The sequence below is a fragment of the Triticum aestivum genome, chromosome 5B, assembly GCF_018294505.1.
Source record: "Triticum aestivum cultivar Chinese Spring chromosome 5B, IWGSC CS RefSeq v2.1, whole genome shotgun sequence".
Taxonomy (NCBI): domain Eukaryota; kingdom Viridiplantae; phylum Streptophyta; class Magnoliopsida; order Poales; family Poaceae; genus Triticum; species Triticum aestivum.
Genome location: NC_057807.1, coordinates 703,808,234 through 703,825,468, shown reverse-complemented (window position 1 = coordinate 703,825,468; position 17,235 = coordinate 703,808,234). Strand labels below are relative to the sequence as shown.

Here is a 17,235-nt window from a genome sequence, read left to right as displayed (position 1 = left end):
GGTACTAAAGGCCCTCGTTTCCCGCCGATTGGGCTGGCCAAAATTGGCCTTTAGTACCGGTTGGAGCCATCAACCGGTACTAACGGCCCATCCTATATATACTGCACGTACGAAAAATCAGTTATCTCCTTCCACTTCTCGCGCGACAGCATCGATCTATCACGCCGATGCCGCCGACACCCCCGTCGTGCCGTCGCCCCCGCCGCACGTCGTCGCCGTCCCCGCTGCCCTCGCCGCCCCCGCCGCCCGTCGTCGTCGCCGCGCCCCCGCCGCCCGTCGTCGCCGGCCGTCCCCGCTGCACTCGCCGCCCGTCGTCGCCGCCCCCGCCGCCCGTACGCCCGCTCGATCGTACCACACACACACATACACACACACATACACACACGCATGCACACACACACACATACACACACACACATGTACACTACACACACATGAACGTATACACACATACACACACAGACACACATATTTTTTTACTTATTTTCCGTTTCCTATTGTTTAGATGAATTAATTAATATAACTAGTTTATTTTTAGATTGCTAGAAATGTTAATGTTAGATGAATTAGAACTAGTTTATTTTTAGTAAATGCTTAGTTGAACTAGTTGAATTAATATAACTAGTTTATTTTTAGTAAGAAAATTTAGGTATATGAGATTAGTTGAACTAGTTGAATTAATAGAACTAGTTTATTTTTAGTAAATGCTTAGTTGAACTAGTTGAATTAATATAACTAGTTTATTTTTAGTAAGAAAATTTAGGTATATGAGATTAGTTGAACTAGTTGAATTAATAGAACTAGTTTATTTTTAGTAAATGCTTAGTTGAACTAGTTGAATTAATATAACTAGTTTATTTTTAGTAAGAAAATTTAGGTATATGAGATTAGTTGAACTAGTTGAATTAATAGAACTAGTTTATTTTTAGTAAATGCTTAGTTGAACTAGTTGAATTAATATAACTAGTTTATTTTTAGTAAGAAAATTTAGGTATATGAGATTATTTGAACTAATTAAAATTTAGGTATATGAGATTGTTTGAATTAATATAACTAGTTTATTTTTAGTAAATGCTTAGTTGAATTAGTTGAATTAGTTGAATTAGTAAGTGTTTAATGTTTCGCCTATATGAACATAGGAAATGTCGTCTGACGACGGAAAAAATTTCATTATGTGCGAATACTGTGAAGACCAGCGTGGCCAGTGCAACAGAAATTTCCTTGTTGATGATAGGCGATTCAGCATCAAGCTGGATGAGACCTTCGAATTCGATACAGTAAGTCACAACGACAAATGTCTGTTTTCGTAATTAAGCATGACTTATATATATATGCTTCATTTGCCTGACTTATAATTTTTAATTTTCACTATTCTACTAGCGCATCCCCTGCCATGCAAGAATTTTTGTCTTGGATAAGATAAGTTTCAATGATATGAAAACTATGAAGGTAAAGAGAGTTTACCTGAAAAGTGAGCATGTTTATACTTTCAACGTCAAATTATACAATGCACACACGTACACCTATTTTGAATGCAAAATTTGGCAAGCACTATGCAAGACTTATGCATTTGAGCCTGGTATGGTTATCACCTTTGATATTCGTCCAGAAGATGATATTGAAGGTAATAGAGACATATGGGTCGATGTGCAGACGCCTCCAATTCTACCATTATGTGAGTTCTTCTCAACTGTATTTTTGTCTTTGATATTGCTTATTCAAAAATAATTGACAACTATAATTTATATTGATAGCTTATCTCCATTCAACGAAACATGTCCGGCGCTTGGTAGACAGGACCTACTACTGTCCCGGAGCTGAACTAAACTGCGAGGAGATAAGTCATTATATTTCATGGCTTGAGGATCTTCATACTGTCAAGACAAATTTTCTTCCTGCACTTAGAAATGTTAGTATTCAAAATGTGCGACCAATAGTGATGGTATTGAACTACGGTCACATCTATTTAGAAATGATGGTAAGATTTTTACTATTTGTCCTCACTGCATCTTTTGCATACATAATTTTTTTGCTAAACTTTCATTGCTAAGTATATTAATTAAGTACTATACGATGTTCTTCAACAGGGACTCCCGATGGCAATTGTGCCTCAGGGGATCGAGACTAAAGGTCGTATGTCAATTGTTAGCTTACGGCCAAGATATCGTGCAATGCACATTAATGCATTCAGGATTTCTAGAAGCGATGAATGCTTAATAGTGAAAGATTGGAGGAAAATTGTTAACGATCGCAGAGAAGTACTAGGGGGCAGCAATGAGAAGCACAGCCCACGATTAGGAGACAGGTTCATCTGCATGCTCCAGTTTGATGAATCAGGAGAGCTATACATGTTCTATGCTATTTTACCAAAGAGAGAGTAGCTAGCAGGAGTGATTTAGCATGCTGCTCTTAGTACTTGTCCTTTCACGTCCGTGTTCTTCGTTCTGAACTAATCTCAAAGAGTGATTTGCTTTTGTGGTGTTATATATGAACACTTATAATATCATGACAATCATGTTGAACTCGATGATATTTTTGCTTCTGATACAAGTGAATGTTTCTTCTTTAAGCTACTGTTGGTGGTGATTTGATAGCGGTAATGACTATGATGATTAAATAGTGATAATGACGACTACGATGATTTTTAGCTAGCTAGCTCTAGAGTATGTTGATGATATGATGCAAGAGTTTTTATATCAATAATATGATGATATGATGAGTAATTATTATATCATTTAATGAAAGAAACCACATATTAGTTTCAGCTGGATGGATCCTACCTAAGTGATCAACTATATATATGCCATATCCATATATATTATACTTGATCACCTAATTAGGTGATCAAGTATATAATATCAATATGGCATATATATATATATATATATATATATATATATATATATATATATATATATATATATAGGGAAAATCCATCCTACCACCCGGTGATAGTTACCCCACATGTCTCATATACTACCATATGGTACTATATATACAATTTTATTATTTTAAATATGTTCATATACTATATCTAAGATATTTCAAAGCAAGTTACATGAAAAAATTGCATATGAGCCCATAGTTTTTGTTATATTTGTAAAATACGTACATATTTGTACGTAAAAAAGAGCATACTCAAAAAATGGTACATACTACCTAAAAATTAGTATATATATACTACCTAATCATTGTTATATACTACATACTGCACGTACATACTCTCGGTTTTGACAGATACTACATACAACATACAAAACGCAAGTGGTGGTAACTACCACTGCTTGTAGGAAACATTTGTCAAAACAATCACTAAATCCTCCAGTCGATATACTAATTTATATATACTTGATCACTTAGCTATATATAGCTAGCTAGATCCTCCAGTCGAAACTAATCCGCGGTACTTTCACCTAATGATTTAACAACTCATTATAATGTAAAACAATCACTAAATTAAATTGAAAACACAAAACTAAAACAAAAATAAAAAAACCCAAACATTTAGTACCGGTTGGTGTTACCAACCGGTACTAAAGCCCTACGCGCACCCGGGCCTGGCTCGTGCCACGTGTTCGCACTTTAGCGCCGGTTCGTGACGAACCGGTACTAAAGGGGGGGACCTTTAGTCCCCACTTTTTAGTGCCGGTTCCCGGTTGGAGAACCGGCACTAAAGGCCGTTACGAACCGGCACTAAAGACCGGTTCTGCATTAGTGCGGGGAGATCTTATTGCATGTAGACGGCAACACCATGGTCTCGCTACCGCCGAATGGAGACAAACCCTACCATGAAAAAACCGAAGCCCTAGGGTCCTCGCCCCTCCCATCACTAGAGTGACATAATGAGTGAGAGTGCGCCCCATATTTGCCGGAGAATATGGTGGATCATACGCGCCACCGCCGAATGTCGCCTAGGTCAAGGAGCGGGAGGGGAAAGAGCGCTCGTATTTATTGTAAATTTCATTTGTTCAAAAGAGACAAAATAAATACGTATTGCACCTTATTTTTTAAAACTAGGGAAAACTACCTTCATCGTGAATGTTTTAGTGTCGATGCTAGTTTTTCTAGATCATTGTAGATAGACGAGTTATTCTTGGAGGCGTTTCTCCAAAATGCCATGATGCAAATGGATTTTTTTAGGTGAAGACACAAAAAATGCGCCATAAGTGGTATTTCTGTGTTTTTCTGTATTAGTGTAGTTCACTTTTGTGGCATTTTCTCCAAAACGCCTCATTATAAACAATCTTTCTTTTCATTCTTTTTTCGGTGTTCCTTATATGACAATGTTTTTAGGGTGTGAAAAGAAAGAAAGTACAAAAATGGAAGACTACTTATACATGATTTTGAGGCATTTTTATTAGAAACACCATTAGAGCATCTGCAATAAGACATAGCAAATATGGGCCCTCAAATGCCCGCAGAATCGTCCGGGCGCATCCACGGCCATTGACCAGGCAACCCTCAATTTTTTTCTCTACATCCATATATCTTATAGGTCAAGCTTTAAACCATATAAAGCATTCAAAGGAATGATCTACGTACTACGTAGATTAACTACCGTACACTATCATACTCATTGTCCTCATCAGAGATGTCCACGATCTTCGTGCTGAGCTCCAGGTACATGGGCCAGTTGTGAGTCGAGGGGGCACTTGCAACTGGCCCAAAAAAGAAACATGCTCACTTAGAAGTTAATGGTGGACATGCAATTCGGCATCCAATTACATGTCCGAAATGATTTTTGTCGCTAGCAAATAGATGAGAAATGCTATGTAGTGAGAAGAGACACACACATAGAGAGAGAAGAATGCAAAGGGACACGCCGATGCGCCTCCTTTTATCGCTAAGGGTTTAGGGTTAGGGTTAGGGTTTAGGGTCTTCCACGCAAAGCAATAGCCCAACGGGAAAACACACATGAAAAACGAAAACAGGCCCAAGCCCGAGTGCAAGATAACATACCAATAAAAAACACGCGCAAGAAAACGTAACGAGCCGAAGCGACAACAACGACGCTAGACGCGGCCAGCGACGTGAAAACAAGTGCTCGCACACACACAAAAAACAAAAGATCGAACGATGAGGGAGTTAAATGAGACGTAGTTAAATTTCATCTAGATGGTAAGATTTATAGCAAATCCGAATGGCAACAGCAGATTGAACGAAAGTTGCATGCCGAGGGTTGGCATACAGCTGCTCCGGGACACGCCATTGTGCATCGATGATGGGCATGCAACTAGGTCGAGGTCGGGAGGGGTGGCAAATTGAATGTAGGGGTGGACATGCAAAAACTAGATCAGTGTGCAGTTGCATGGGTTAGATCAGTGCAAGTTGCACATCGAGGGTGGACATGCAACTGGGCCAAAGTTGAGAGAACAAGTTGTGTGCCAGGGTGCATATAGAACTAGACATGTGAATGGTTAGGGATAAGTTACCCACAAATCGTGACACATATTAAAGAACAAAAGACACACGCACGAACAGGCTGACAAGTGGACACCAGATTAACAGCGCGACATGGGATGTGCGCAATAAAACAACAAGCAATCAAGATTTGCATGATATTTAAAGCAAACAGGTCGAACAGTCAAAAATTTAAACGATACATTACCAAAATTTCATATAGATGAGACATAGCAAATACGTTTTAAGAAGTTAATGAATTATAAACAAATAAAATAAAGTCAAAAATGAAAATATGCTTTTTAAAGAAATTAATAAATTAAATAAAGATTATAAAATACAACGACATAGATTCACCCGACTGACAAACACGAAAACATGATGACAATCCACCTGAGCGAGAAACACGAACCAGGTTGAGTAGATTATTTTAGTACATTGTTTTAGTTCAATAGAACAACATATTACCCCTGCTGATAATTTGACGTCATAGGAATGTTATTTTACACAAGACTGTAGTCACGAAAAATAAATAAAAACTAAAGAGAACAGAGAGAAAAAAGTCCAGCCACCACCTCCTGATATAAATTAAAAAGAAATGAACGCCGCAGCTTCTCCTTGAGCTAAAGACATGAAGCAAGTGGTGGAGGTCTGGAGGACGAGGCAGCCAGCAACCGCGGTTTAGTATGTTATAACCGCATGCACATGCTTTTCTTCAAATGCGTTGTGTTTGGCACTCACGGCTTGGGTTGTGCGGCACTCGCTCCCGAGGTTGTGGAGGATTAACCAAGTTGAGGAGTAGGACTCAAGGGTGGGTCTTAATTCAGTTAAGAAGTAGGGCTCAAGAGAGGGGAGTGGGTTAGGGTTCTGCTAAGGAAGAGTTAAGGAAGAGTGGTGGAGTTAGACCGAACCTAAATGGCACTGCAAACAATATGCTCTAAACAGAGCCTAAGTTGTGACCTACCTCTATATAGGCGAATCGCGCGCTGAGTTTATCCCAATCATTTTTATCACTCCTGCTTATACACACGTTCGCTAAATATATAAACCAACTAAATCTAATTGCACAACCCGCAAGTACCTGCACAGGCAATATCTCGTCGTGCTTCCCTATGCCGCCTCCACATGGTCTAGTGGCTAAGTAGCAGACGCGGAGACTTGGTTTCGTGCGAGTTCTTTTCAGCTCTGAGTTTCCATTTGGGATTCTTGGGTTTTCGGGGAGCGGTTTCAGCGTGTTTTAGCGTAATTTCTTTTGTAATTTTTTGCTATATATTTATTTTTGTTTTATTTGTATGTATCTTATTTATTTATTATAGCATTTTTTGTGAAGTTTATTTTGAGTTTTTCTATTGATATTTCTTTATGTTTCTGCTATATTTTATTTCTCTATTTTATTATTTATTTTCTATTTTATTCCTTTATTCAAGTCCATTTCAGCATAATTTCTATGCTGTTTTTTCGGTTGAATTTTTTTTGTGTTTTTGTTTACTTTTTATTTCTCTGTCTTCATATTCTTGTTTATTTATTACTCATTTCCTTGTTATAAATTTGTTTGCAACAATACACAAACACTTTTCAATAATACATTAATAATTTCTAAATGTATGAATAATTCTTTTAATTATACTCACATTTTTTAATGCATGATGAACAAATTTAGTTCAGAAAAGCATTTTTTAATAGCAATATGAAAAAATATCAAAAATTATATGGTAAATACTTTTAATACACGACAAACATTGCTTAACACATGACTATGAAAAACCTGTAAACGAACTCTGGGCTAAAAATGCAGAAAATAATCCGAAAAATGCAGAAAATAATCCGAAAACCAGTTGGAAGCTGTTATACACTGGGGCACCTCTTGTGACTCAATACGCTAAAAAGAACTCTTGTGACTCAAAAACAAAAACTCGGGTAACTCTCATGCACCCATCATAGGCTGACCCAAGTAGTGCAGTTTCATTTTTTCTCTTTTCTTATTATATTTTTTGTTTTATTATGCTTATATTTTTCTCGATTTTTATGGTAAAAATACACTAATTGTTTTGTTAGATATGCACAAAAAGATTTTATATAATATTTATATGTAACCAATATATTATCCATTTAATAATAGAAAATTCAACATTGTGTTAAAGTTGGCACACATTGATAAGTAATATAGTCATTAATTCATTAAAAAGTGTTCACTCATTTTGAAAATCTTCATGTATTTTTTTTCTAAAGGTCGCTCGCTTAAAAATATGTTCATGGTATATCAAAAATATGCTCATAGTGCATTAAAAACAACTGAACTTTATTTAAAAATATAAGTAATGTATGCAATAAATGTCCAACTAGTACGTTTTGGATGTCCAACTAGTAATGTATGCAATAAATGTCCAACTACCGTCAATAATGTTTAAAAATCTTCACCATATAGTTAAAATGTTAAACATTATTGAAAAAATGTTCACCTTGTTTTTCAAAATGTACCACATCTATATTGACGGTTTTGGACCGAAATGCTCTGGTGTTTTGGTTTGTTCTGCTGGTTTCATTCTGATTTTTATTTTCTATTATTTCTCTTTTTTGCTGTCGGATGTGTTTTTTTTTCTCTGGCTCTATGCGGTTTCTTTTGGGTTTTTTGGTTATTATTTTATTTCTAACTTTTTTTCTTCCACTTTGTAAATCTTTTTTTAATCTGTTTCATTTTCTGACTGTACTTTATATATTTTTAAAAGATGTTCATTGCCGCCGCCACTCCGTGCGTCCATGGCAAGGTCTCCCCGAGTCCCCGTGCGACCTTCAGAGGCAAGGGCCACTTCTACCTAACGAAGCCAATGGCAATGGCGGAGAATAGAAGACCATTAGCATATATGTCTGTGCGCTGTAACGGGAGAAAAGATCCACTATGGCACACACATCAATGATAGTTTGCATGAACATATATAATTGACTATGTGAGTGAAGGGTTGCAATAGTGGCATGGTGGCGGTGTGAGATGGACCATGAGGGAGCCACCGACAATGTTGACAGGGAGGTCATGTCGTGGATGTAGAACCAAAATAGTGAATGGGTAAGGGTTCTCTTCCCGAAAGCATCAGCCATGCCATAGTGAACGAGTAAGGGTTCTCTTCCCGAAAGCCCTGTTGAAGTGTGATAATGTATTCTTTGTGTGGAAAATAACTAGCAACTAGTTTAGTGCTCGTTTGGATCTGTTGTTGTTAGCTATATAGGTCCAAATGAGCATTATATTGACTAGTTCAGTTTGGACTTGAAAAATGAGGATATGTTATTGTAGACAAAAACTATATAGGTCCAAATGAGCACTGAACTAGGTCCAAACTTTTCCAAGTCCCAAACACATCCTATATAAGTCCAAACGAGCACTGAACCAGGTCCAAACTCTTACATATGCTCGTTTGGAGATAAATAAGTTAGTGATGGAGTATATAGGATTTGTTTGGGACATGGAAAAGTTTACCTCGTGGACATATTTCTTGAACTTTTATGTAAGATGTGTTTGCGACTCTGGAAAAGTTTGCCGTTTGTAGATATTTCTTGAACTTTATATAAGATGTGTTTGGGACTCTACAAAAGTTTGCCGTGTGGAGATATTTCTTGAGCTTTCATCATCATTCCATAGGATACATTTAACATTATTAACTTTTAGTTGACGATGTTGCAGAAAACGTAGACCTGCTTCAATGCTGCACATATTTTGAAACTTTGCCTCTAAAAAATATTTTGAACAGTGCCTTGGTTAACAAGCAATCACCAAAAAATTGTCTCAAAAAATATTGCTTCTCATTTACAGCGAGTGAAATGTTAGTTCCTCATTGCTTGTTCCTCATTTACAGCGAGTGAAATGTTGATTCTTTCCAAGGAGGCAAAGAGAACTAGCCCAAAGGCAAAGCCAAGAGAACAAGGTCAAAGTAATGGCTTATTGAAGCCAAGAGAACAAGGCTAGTAAACTTCCAAGGAAAATTTATGCAAGCGGAAAAGGGAACCAAATAACGTTGACACAATACAAAGATTTGTTAATGCAAGTCACTGGCATTGGTCAGGACAGAAATAGTACAAACATTTCCCACGTAAAAGAAACTTGAGGATTAGGATTGCGAGCTTTCTAAAATACAACAGCGGTTGTTTTAAGCTGATTGGAGATTACATGTACAGTTTTATAATTACAGGGTCGTGTGAACTTGACAGCAACGATGACCATGACCATGCCAAATTTACATCTTCACACCGCCTGTGCACAGACCTGAGTTAAAAGTTGCAAAACGATGCACGATTAGAGTCGGCCCACAGCATTCTCTGGAAACCAGCAATAGATCAGTACATTGCACTTGAACAAACTCGTGGAGAATCATCTGCCGCTCGAAAGATTTAGTCGGAGGCCCCTCATGATATCTTGTGATTTAGTCCATGAGGCTCTCCTAAACAAAAACGGAGCTTGTAGACAAAAGTTCCTGCTGGGACAATCATTTTTTCAGTCATATATAAGTATCAGCAAAGCCACTCGGAAAGCAGGACTCCAATGCCAAAAAAAAAAAAAAACTAGCAAACAACTAAATATCAAAAACTTCATAGTAGACTCCAATGCCAAATAAAACTTTAAAGCAAGCTTTCATTGTAGACTTTGAATGCAACAAAAAAAACACTAGTAAACAATTAAATATCAAATCCAAGAGGTCAACAGGATAATCTCTGGGACCAGGAATGCAACTACCACAGCTCAAACAAGTGTCAAATGAGATGTTGGCAAGCAGTAATTACCAGGGAAGGTACACATATAAGCTCATGACGCAAATGATCATTCAGCCTTCCAACGCATACCTCTGAACCTGCAAGGTATAACAGTGTTAGTGTTATATCACGCTAAACAAAACAAATAAAAGCGACCGAAGAGCATCCTGGCAGTTACACAAGTGAAGCAGGTAAATGACACTAGAGATGTAAACAATAAATTCACACGACACTTGGTCAACGCTCTGGCAAGATACAGAAGACCATATTCTGTCTTCGCTCAGCTCTGAAAAGAGCGCATATATATAGATCAAAGACAAACAACTCATATGCAGATATGCTCAGAACAAACACCTCCATGCAGGTTTCTACAACCTCCTTAACATGCCCCCACACAAAAATATGCTTGAGCCTTATGCAGACTGACACAGGGGAAAACGCAAACAAGAGACATAATCATAGATGAACAGGCTGTTTGGAAGGGAGCTTGCTACCTCAAGCATACTTTCCTCGATGAAGCAATTCAGTCCCATGCTTGCAGCGTCTGCGCCATTGTGTTGTAGGATCCTGAGCTTCCCTTCCTATATAGTTCAAAACCAGTGGAAGCGTCAGCAATGAAAATAATACATCACCTTTGTTGATGAGCTAGTTGTAGATTCACCTTAGTCCCATAAACAAGACCACCTCCAGGGGAAGGATGAAAGCATGCAACATTGACTTCATCTTCAGCACTAGGAAGAACTCTTACCAGCTCCATGTCCGAAACTCTGTAAACCTAAATTGATGGAAAGAACAATGGCATTTCATCATAGCAGGACATAGAGAGTTATCAACTGTAATAAGCAAATGGTTTTGAACCCCAGGTATAGAAAAGATATATGTAACTGCAATGCCAGCATAGACAGGATATTGCCTCAAAAAAAGTATAGCCAGCCTATCGTTATGATGTGCAACCTATGCTATGGGGTGAGCACCGCACGCACCTCTAAGATAGTATATACAGGAATTCCAGTCGTCTCCGCATCCATAACAATGCTCCTGAGCAACGAGCTATGACGACGTCCATATGCCAACAGTATGTGCTCTGAAGTAGGCGAAAACTGCATCAAAGAAAAGACATTAGGCTCAGATTAAACTCTGAGAATTGCATAACTGCAGGCTGATATGTCTCAGGGATGGGTCTGCAATGCAGAAGACCATGCAAAAAAAAAGTCCGCCAAAAATCTCCAATACTGGAATTAATAACGAGATTGGTAATTTCTGTAATTTTGGGGTCAACAGCTGGGACTCCCACAGATCCTGGACACACACTGCATGGCAGTACACTGCACACATGTGTTCTCATTTAACAGAGGTTATTCTAATTGCATATGCCCTGACGCAGGTGGGAGGGAGCTTCCAAATGAAAAAAGTTCAGATATTGCTTTAGTGGGACCATGTTATCAGCTCTGTGCTTTCGTAGTGATTAGTACCATGGGAATGTAAAAAAGAAGCACATATCTTAACATAATACCTGACCAAATCCATTTGTTATGACTACTGCTCTATTCACCAAAAGGAGAAGAATAAACCATACGTATTAAATCATCAATGTGTGTCACATGTACTGAAATACTTTGTGCTTTCGCGGTTATGTCAGTTAATTTTGTTTGATTTGCTCTTTGCTTTGCTGGGTGCAGAACCAAGAACGGGAGTAAGAAGTCACACTAGAAATGGGTGAAGTATTTGGAATTAAAGAAGAGGGCAGTCTGCTTGTGCTGTGTTCAATTGTTCTGTATTTCTTGTTATACTTCGACAAGGATTCCTGTTTGTGTCTTTGAGAAACGGACATAACTAATATGTGGCTTTGAATTTTAGCCTGCTTTGCCCACGTGGTTATGCGGCAAGTGCGCACCCTCTAAACCTGCATTACACTAACGTGGTCAATGCGGCCACACCAAAGAGGCTCACTTGCATCATGATACTTGAGACACAAACCACAAGTTATTTTCCAAGCATAAAAAAGAAAAATTGATGCAAACACACACACAAACAAAAGTGAACACAATAACCTGAATGGAAGTTAAACAATGAGCCGCTCTTATTGCTCTGGACGTGAGAATTTCTCCAAATCTGCAAGAAACACATTCACAACTTTAAAGGATACCATTTACAAAACAGTAACCTAATAGACTGATAAAGAACAAACTACAGTAATAAACAGTCAACAGTGAGAAAATTACGTTGCCTCCTCAAGAGAATAAACCCGAAGCTCATAAATCACTCCGTGGGAGGGAAGTGGGTGACGAGTTGGTGATGTTCCAGCTCCTGTAGACTCATACTGCACAGGTAATTGGCTACCCTGGTCACCTTCTGTTTGAGGCAGCAAACATGCAACACAAGCCACCAGAAATCGTCCACAAGGGGAGAAATGGGCACCCATTTCACTGCAACAATTAATAACTTATAAGTGCAGAAGTCCCAACTCAGTCAAACATAAAAGCACAATCCCCGTTAGGCAAATCTACCACATATGCATTCTACTTGGAACTATTTAGTAACATTACTAAGCAAGTTAAGAAATGAGGTAAGAAAGGAGCATAGATCCATCTTTTGTATACACAACAGTGAAGGCATTGGTAAATAATATGAAGAGACTAACAACAACTTGTGTTGTACAGGAAAGAGAGAAAAAGTAACCAAAGCACAAGGGATCACCTGCAAAGAACGGCATGAGAGATTGTCAAGCAGCATGCCTTGGTTTCTAATGCAACACATGGATTCTTGATATCATGCCGCCATACTCTAAGCTTCACTGTACAAGGTAATTCAGCAGCGCCGGCAGAAAACAGTGAGGTAGCAAGTTCTGATCCAACACCTAAGGACGCAGCACGAGCCTCAGCTTCATCGATTTGTGGACCCAGAAGTGAATTCCCAACCCCTGGTACAGAGGCCAAAGCATGAGGGCGTGAGGCGTAGTGTCGATTTGATCCTCTAGTACTGCCAGCGGGAATCGGTATCGATGAAGAAGCACCTGGATGTTGAACAATTCATGCGTTGTGATTCCCTAGTAAAGTTAATCACAATAACACCACCAAGAGGCAGGATTTTAAGGACAGTATTGTTCAGAAATGCAGGGTGCAAACCTGTCTGACTTTGGGCCATCAACCAACCATGCAAAAAAGGCAGCTCCCAGCTACGCGAGTCACTGAAGAGATCGTGATGGTGATTTCCACCCTCTGAATTTCTTAGAAACATTTGAACATCTAACCCACTAGTGGTGAATGAATTCACTGGCATACGATCAACAGCAGATCCTGAAGGCCTGGCTATTGCCGGAAGTGGCAGGCTGTTGCTCGTGGAAGGCATTTGAACATCACTAGACGCAGATGGTTCCCCTGGACATACATCCATAGGGGTTACAGACTGGTCAGACTGCTGGTTTTCAGCATCTGACGCCAATACATTTTGAGCTAAAGATGATGAACTCTGCTGCACATTGGTTGAACCACTAGCCAAGTCATTTCGAGGAATATATAGACTTCCATCATCCCTGAGGAATGCAGGCCAAATTAGGCAAGGTGATGACATATTAGACTCAAGATGTGGATGGCCTCTAGAGTTGATGTTTGCAAAAAACAAAGCTGAGGGATAGTTCGAATAGCCAGTAGACGTTGCATGGGTCAGCTGTGAGTCTGCGGAGTCAAGATTGTTAACCTGAAATTCAAGGTACATATGAGTAAACAAAAAATATATAACAGGAACGCATAATGAAGTACAAAGGATATTCATATTCTACATTTTCTACCTCTGCCGTAAGAAGATATGGAGCACCATGAGGGTGGAAATGCACAGCTCTCAACGAACGGCGGGTTCTTAATATAATGGTCGGGGCAGAAGACTCCCCTCGCCTATTGTAGTTCCATATGAACAACTGACACATAAATTAGGTGCAAGTTATTTCAACTGTTCATAGAATAATTACATAAAGAATATTTTGCTATGAGTTTAACACTGGGAGTCGTACTTTGTGACCTGATGCAACTGCCAGAATCTCCCCCCTTGCATGAAACGCAATGGATGCAATTGGCCTCTCTGCCAAAGGAACATAATACAAAATTAGTGTTGCTTCAGAAATGCCAATAGACAGAAGCTAACAATGATGAATGGAGCTAGAGACTGTTTAAAGGATATTACGGAAATCCTGAGATCCAATACAATCTGAGGTATTAGCATCCCAAAGACGGACTTCATGATCCAAACTCCCGCTAGCAAGTATATCAGAATGCAAGGGATGGTATCTAACCTGCAATAGAACAGTAGCTTCGTAAACACACTTGTGCTATAATATTGGCTAGCAATAAACAGAACTGTAAATTATTAAACTCCATTTTCATATTTTATTTAGACAGGCAAAAAAAAAAGACAAACTGATGCTGCTTGGTCGAATGATTAAAAACAATGCATCACATCGTTATTAGAGCCATATATTCAATAGCTTACTCCCTGTTCAAATGCACAAATTGTTCCAGTGTCAGAAAAAACGTACCACCCAAGGTGTGCGCCGATGTCCACCCAACACTTTCAAACATTTCCCTGTTTGGCAGTCAATTATTTTAACAGTATGGTCACCACTGGAGAAAAGAGATAGTCAGTTCTCATACTATGTTTAGTTCATATATTCAGCTAGTAAATTAACTTACTGTGTTGATGCAAGTGTTTTCCCATCTGAACTGAATGCGGCTGCAATAGTTGACCTAGGTGGTGGCATAAGAGGGCAATACTTTGCAGACCAACGATGCAGGGACTGTGATTCTGCCCTGTGCACAGTAAGTTCAAAAATCTTAGCCAGTGGACGAAAAACGTCAAACCGGAAGTATAACATTCGCAACCCAGGAGTCAACAGAAACATTTCTTGGTGAAAAGAGAGCTTCCTTACCACGAAAATAGATCATGTTTAGCATCTGTAGCTGAATATCTTAACTCACTGTAACCAGCGCCGCAAGTCGGAGGCTTATTCCAATGCCTTTTAGCTTGGTGTTTTGTTCGAGGAGACACCTCTCGATGACTTAATAGATGAAATATGTTTCTGATAATAATGGACAAGGCAAAGGTTATATTCAATAAGTGACAAACTGACAATGTTAATACAATACCACTACTGAACTTCTTGCAACAATATTCAGAAAATGGTCTCATGCAGGAGTTTTTTTTCACAGAATTGGTTACAGAGCAAGAAATAGTAGCACCATTTGAGGCACTAAGAGCTGGTGCCATGTAGGATAGCATCATGATCACTCTATAGCAGGCATATCGAATCATTAACAATGTCGGAGGTAAAATCACAGGTTGGCATTAGCAACTAAATCACTTCTCCAAAAGGATAGATGCCCGGCAGGGATTATTTTCATGAGTCGGGACATAAGCAAATGTGTAAGTTCCTAGGTCACAGAACCAAGCTTTGCTCTGGTGACATTCAGGCCCAGTATTGTCCTAAACTTTGTTAAGCATAAATGCTAATGCCATAGCTCGTGACACTAGCCCCAAACTCACTAACAGCAATTCATGTCGAAGAGGATAGTGGACAGCAGATCATTTGACACAGCAGGCATGTAGGGTCAGCAGCCTTTTTTCTGGTGGAGAATTTTATTTTAAATTCAGTGGAGTCAGCAGCCTGGCACCATGCCAGCCCTTATTGTGCTAGCCTTAGGGTCAGAATAAGATACAAGTTACATTCTACAAACATTATTTCATAGTGGTTGTCTAATAACAATAATTGCTACTCCGTCGGATCCATATTAATTGTCCCTGATTTAGCAGCAAAGCTAAAATCATTTTAAAAACATAAAAACAAACAAAACTCTGAAGTTACAATCAAACTCGGTAGACTCTCCTCATTTCCTACGTCAAATATTGCACATTCATGCAACATTGGTTAACGAGGGTTGTACATACAATCAGAAGTTACAGAACTGAACATACACGTTGGTCTAGAACATGCAACTTCTTTTAGCTGGTGAATTGACACTTGCTGCTCTCAATGAAACTAATCTGCTACTTTGTGGTATCGGCTAACTCGTCTAGCTAGCTAAAAGTGCAAATAGATAACGATGGCATGAAGCAGTAATGTACTATTGTACCGTTGCCTTGATCTTCTTGTCGAAGAGGTTTGACAACTAGGGGGCGACGTCGGAGCAGAAGTATTTTTTGAGCCTTCTTCTACCCAATTTTCAGCCATTTCAGCCCTCCTTTATATTCACCTAAAATCAAACTGACCACCAAACAATAACTTTAGATACTGATGAATGAAATTCTATGAAAGAAGAGTAAAGTTAAGGGAACAGTTTTTAGGGGTAACGCAAGAGAAAGAAGGCCAAGACCACGCCCCTCCGCAACTCCCCGAGCAAGCAAACAGACCGGCCAACCAAATTCCTAGCTCCCACCCACGGCCCGATTCCCACCCGACCTGCGGGGAGCGTCCCGGCAATCACCAGACGGCGGGCGGGCCACATCCCCCGATTCGATTTGCACCCGGATTGGGGGCGGCAGCTCAGATCCAGCGCACCAGTTTGACCCAGAGCGGAAAGCAAAAGCGGGCGCGGACGCGCCTCCGACGGAATTGCGGAGGGCGGAATCGTGAGGGGAGGAGGGGAAGGCGTACCTCCGACGAGCGGGGGGTGGCGCCGAGCCGCCGTCCACCGGGGGAGGGGGAGGGGGGCGGCGTTCCAGCTAGGTCGCGCGAGATATGGGAGGGGAGGAGAGAGAGCCGGCACGCGGTGGGGAAGGGTAGACCGTGAGACAGGTGAGACCGTGAGAGAGGCCGTGTCCGTCCGTCCGTGGCGCGGGTGGGTGTATACCTTGGCATACCTCGGGCCGGGCCGGGTCGGGCTTCGGGCCGGGCCCAAAAAAGCCCGTGCTGGATACCCAGGCCTGAGTCTGGAAAAGCCTGGTCGGCCCAGCCCAGCTACGGCTAAAATCCTGTTTTGCGCAAGCCCGAGCCCGGCCTGATTTGGTCATCGGGCTCGATTTTCAGGCTCGAGCTCGGCCCAATGGCACGCTCGAGCTCAGCCCGCCACGGGATTTTCAGGCCGGGTCGTGCCGTCCGGGCCGAGCTGCCCA

General features: G+C 40.1%; 1 protein-coding gene across 4 annotated transcripts; it reads right to left on the bottom strand.

Moving 5' to 3' along the window:
• Positions 1–9,480: 9,480 nt before the first annotated feature.
• On the bottom strand, positions 9,481–16,926 carry LOC123114386 (uncharacterized). 4 transcript variants are annotated; one of them, XR_006456529.1, is made up of 18 exons: positions 16,778–16,926; positions 16,257–16,387; positions 15,056–15,205; positions 14,820–14,936; positions 14,666–14,750; positions 14,314–14,422; positions 14,144–14,211; positions 13,925–14,050; positions 13,263–13,833; positions 12,835–13,150; positions 12,360–12,563; positions 12,189–12,249; positions 11,121–11,237; positions 10,799–10,912; positions 10,632–10,718; positions 10,168–10,235; positions 9,731–9,863; positions 9,481–9,652 (listed from the first exon to the last, which is right to left on the bottom strand). XR_006456529.1 is itself a non-coding variant. In XM_044535832.1 (17 exons), the coding sequence occupies exons 2-16, from the start codon at positions 16,352–16,354 to the stop codon at positions 10,209–10,211; spliced, it is 2,250 nt and encodes a 749-aa protein (XP_044391767.1). In that variant the 5' UTR covers positions 16,355–16,387; positions 16,778–16,926; the 3' UTR covers positions 9,481–9,863; positions 10,168–10,208. The 4 variants fall into 4 exon arrangements, 2 of the variants coding, with proteins under 2 accessions (XP_044391767.1, XP_044391766.1); XR_006456528.1 differs by having other exon boundaries at positions 9,731–9,860; XM_044535832.1 differs by having other exon boundaries at positions 9,481–9,863.
• Positions 16,927–17,235: the final 309 nt, after the last annotated feature.